A 2,867-nucleotide genomic window follows, 5' to 3' on the forward strand; every position below is an offset into this window, starting at 1 on the left:
GACTAAGCTTGTTCCTGTGGTCATAAATGTAAACTGTCATTTCTTTTCCTAGAGAAAGGCATTTGAAGAAGATAGAGGAGCGTGGCTGAAGCAACAGTTCTTAAGTATGTGTACTGATTACAAGCACTCTGAAAATGTGACAACTCCAAGTGCCTTCTTAGGAAGCAAGTATTTGGTTCAAATTATGTTCTTGTAATGTGTTCTTTTTCCCCCTTTCAACTAGAAGATGCAAATATGAACAAAACTATTAAAAACCCAAAACTTCCCAAGACAAATTTTACCATGTATCTCTATGCCTTTACTGTCAGGGTAACTGATGGTTCAAAATCTCCTTTTAAAAAGGGAATTGTGATAACTCCCTCCCTGATAATTACTTATGTAACGAATTTATATTTGAAGCAATCTGGTGAATGTCAAATACCTGACAGCACAGCTGTTAAGAACGGGGAACTTTTAGAATTACTAAATTAAATTAAATGTGAGCATATTAATTGCCAAGGCAGTTGAAGAAATCATGACCTATAGAGATCTGTATAGATTAGAAAAAAGTTTTGGAAACGAGCACCATAACGTGGAGAGAGCAGCATTAATTGTTTGAGATGAGGAAATATTAAACATGTGTACACATACATATTCAGTAAAAAAGAATCCTTTGGAAAAAGAAATAGTGAAAAGAGCATAATGATAACGAAAATAAATTTGAGCAATAAACAAATTTTAAGATTCAAATCTTCGTAAAGGAATAATTTCTTCAGAAAAAGATAATGAAAATATGGCTATATGACATATAGTTTGGAATACTGTTTTTACTGAAAGTATTTTTTACTTCCTTTCTTCTACAATTTTTTTTTCTTTCAAGTTGGTAAGCTCATTTCCCACCCCCTTATGCCTGAACATGCCTGTGCAGTGTTTTGGTCTTCACCACTGAGCCTTCAATACTTTCTAAGGGGTGTGGGGGGAGAGACAAAATAAGGGATGGGGGAGGAAAAAGTAACAATAATCTCTGTTAAATAGATTCTTGTGTGGCAGCCAACATTTAAAGATAAATGTGTGAAACACCTGGCAAGTAAAGATAGCTTGAATGTGTATTCTTGTTAGATAAAGTAGCCTGCCTCATGTGTTCTGGGTTCTCCTTGTTTCTCCTCTGTGCAATTCCTGTAGTGCTTCTGTAAGTGTGAAATGAAATGATCTTCCACAGTAGGAAAACTTTTATTTTTAGGAACAGAATTGAGATTGTTTGCCTGTTGCTCATGAAGAATGACTTGATTTAGTGACCTGTGAGCAACTTGAGATCTGTTTAACATTCATTGTACACTAAAGCTTTTGATTTGTAAATTGCCTTTTTCCAAATTCTAGTGTTTCTGGATGTATTTAATGCCATATTTTCTCTTCTAAATGGCATTCTTCAATCTTATATATCCTAATCTTAAGCTACTGGGTAATAGTAATAAAAACAAAAATATGTTCACCACACAGAGAATCATACTCCATTTGGATGTTACTCCACAGGTTATCTTTAGAATTGTTTTAACATTAAATTTTCCTTTTTCACAACACTTGTCCAAAAACTCTTAATTCTGTAGTGCTATGATGACTACTGTAGAATACAGAATCATTCTATTTCTTTCCACTTCATATGAAAGCTTTGAAATCTAAATGTGAAGAAGCGTTAGCGGGGATTGATCTGGCCCTGCCAAGTTTGGCCTTGTCTTTCCATTGACTTTAGTGATGGTTAAGTTCATATCAATGCTAAGACATCTAACTTATTGCCTTTTAAATTTTTTTTCTATACTCTGGCAAGTTTGCAAGTTCTCATGTTGGTGTTAATTACTGTATATGCATGCTGGAGAAGTTTTTACTTTAAGGAGTAAAAAAGCTTTATCAGTTGTAAAGCAAGAAACTTTACATTTGAGTGACTTTAAACTTGACTTCAATATGACTACTTGCAGCAGTGGTGTGTATGTAAATGCTTCATTTTCAAATTTAGAATCCTAATTTTAACGTAACTTCATTCAATAGCATTAAGTGTACTTATAAAATTGTATCACATATCTACAGCAATAGATTTATTATTATAGACATGCCATTAGATGTTTGGTGTGGTTTTGTTTTGTTTTGTTTTTTAATTTTTTAATTTTTTTAAGCAGAAGGCATAAAGAAGCAAGTCCTTCAAACATTTTTGGTTGCACTGTAGTTTAACTGGTGATATGTATCTCTCCTAGGTTCTGACCAAGACAATCGGTTAGTGAAATCCACATCTCAGCAAAGAAAACCTCACTGTATGTTGAGTGGTCCTGTTTCAGCAGAACCTTGCCAGACATCTCAGCATATTACATGTAACAGGTATCTGAAATGATGTTGCAGATGGTTATTTTTATAGTGCTAAACTCTACGTAGAGCACAGAGACTAAGTTGTGATAACTTGCAGAAAGCCTAATCTAAGGCTTATGATTGATATAGAGCAAAACATAGTAAACATCATATCATAAAAACAGTATTGTGTTGCTATTCAAAGCATAATTTATTTGCATTGTAACATTCTCTCTTTCCCAGTTCCAGTGCTGCATCAAAAAAACCTGCTGGAGACAGCAAGCCAAATCAGTGGGTGGAAAGTGACAAAGAAGAAACCGAGTAACGCACAAAGTCATGGGAAGACTCTGGAGTTGGCACTCTGCTATGTAGAAACTTGCACATAGAACAACTGCCTTAGACTTCCTAGGGTTGCCTGCTGGGTTTTTTGTTAGAAATTTGTTCATAAACTTATCATTCTAAAGTGAAGCAGAATGCTGTGAGTTTGATCATTCTTCTAGAGGATTATGTGGTGATCTGAATTGTGGCGTGTGTGTGTATGTGCGTGCACATGGCTT

At 34.7% G+C, this 2,867-nt stretch overlaps 1 protein-coding gene across 1 annotated transcript in view; it reads left to right on the top strand.

The window, feature by feature from the left end:
* The window catches only part of SSX2IP (synovial sarcoma, X breakpoint 2 interacting protein), a 19,444-nt gene extending 16,577 nt beyond the window's left edge, over positions 1 to 2,867 (top strand). Inside the window, exons 12-14 of the mRNA XM_009333804.1 lie at positions 53 to 164; positions 2,223 to 2,343; positions 2,554 to 2,867. Coding sequence (XP_009332079.1) covers positions 53 to 164; positions 2,223 to 2,343; positions 2,554 to 2,635 — 315 coding nt within the window. The 3' untranslated portion in view covers positions 2,636 to 2,867. The remainder of the gene's footprint in view (positions 1 to 52; positions 165 to 2,222; positions 2,344 to 2,553) is intronic.

The sequence above is a fragment of the Pygoscelis adeliae genome, unplaced genomic scaffold, assembly GCF_000699105.1.
Source record: "Pygoscelis adeliae isolate BGI_AS28 unplaced genomic scaffold, ASM69910v1 Scaffold10, whole genome shotgun sequence".
NCBI lineage: Eukaryota > Metazoa > Chordata > Aves > Sphenisciformes > Spheniscidae > Pygoscelis > Pygoscelis adeliae.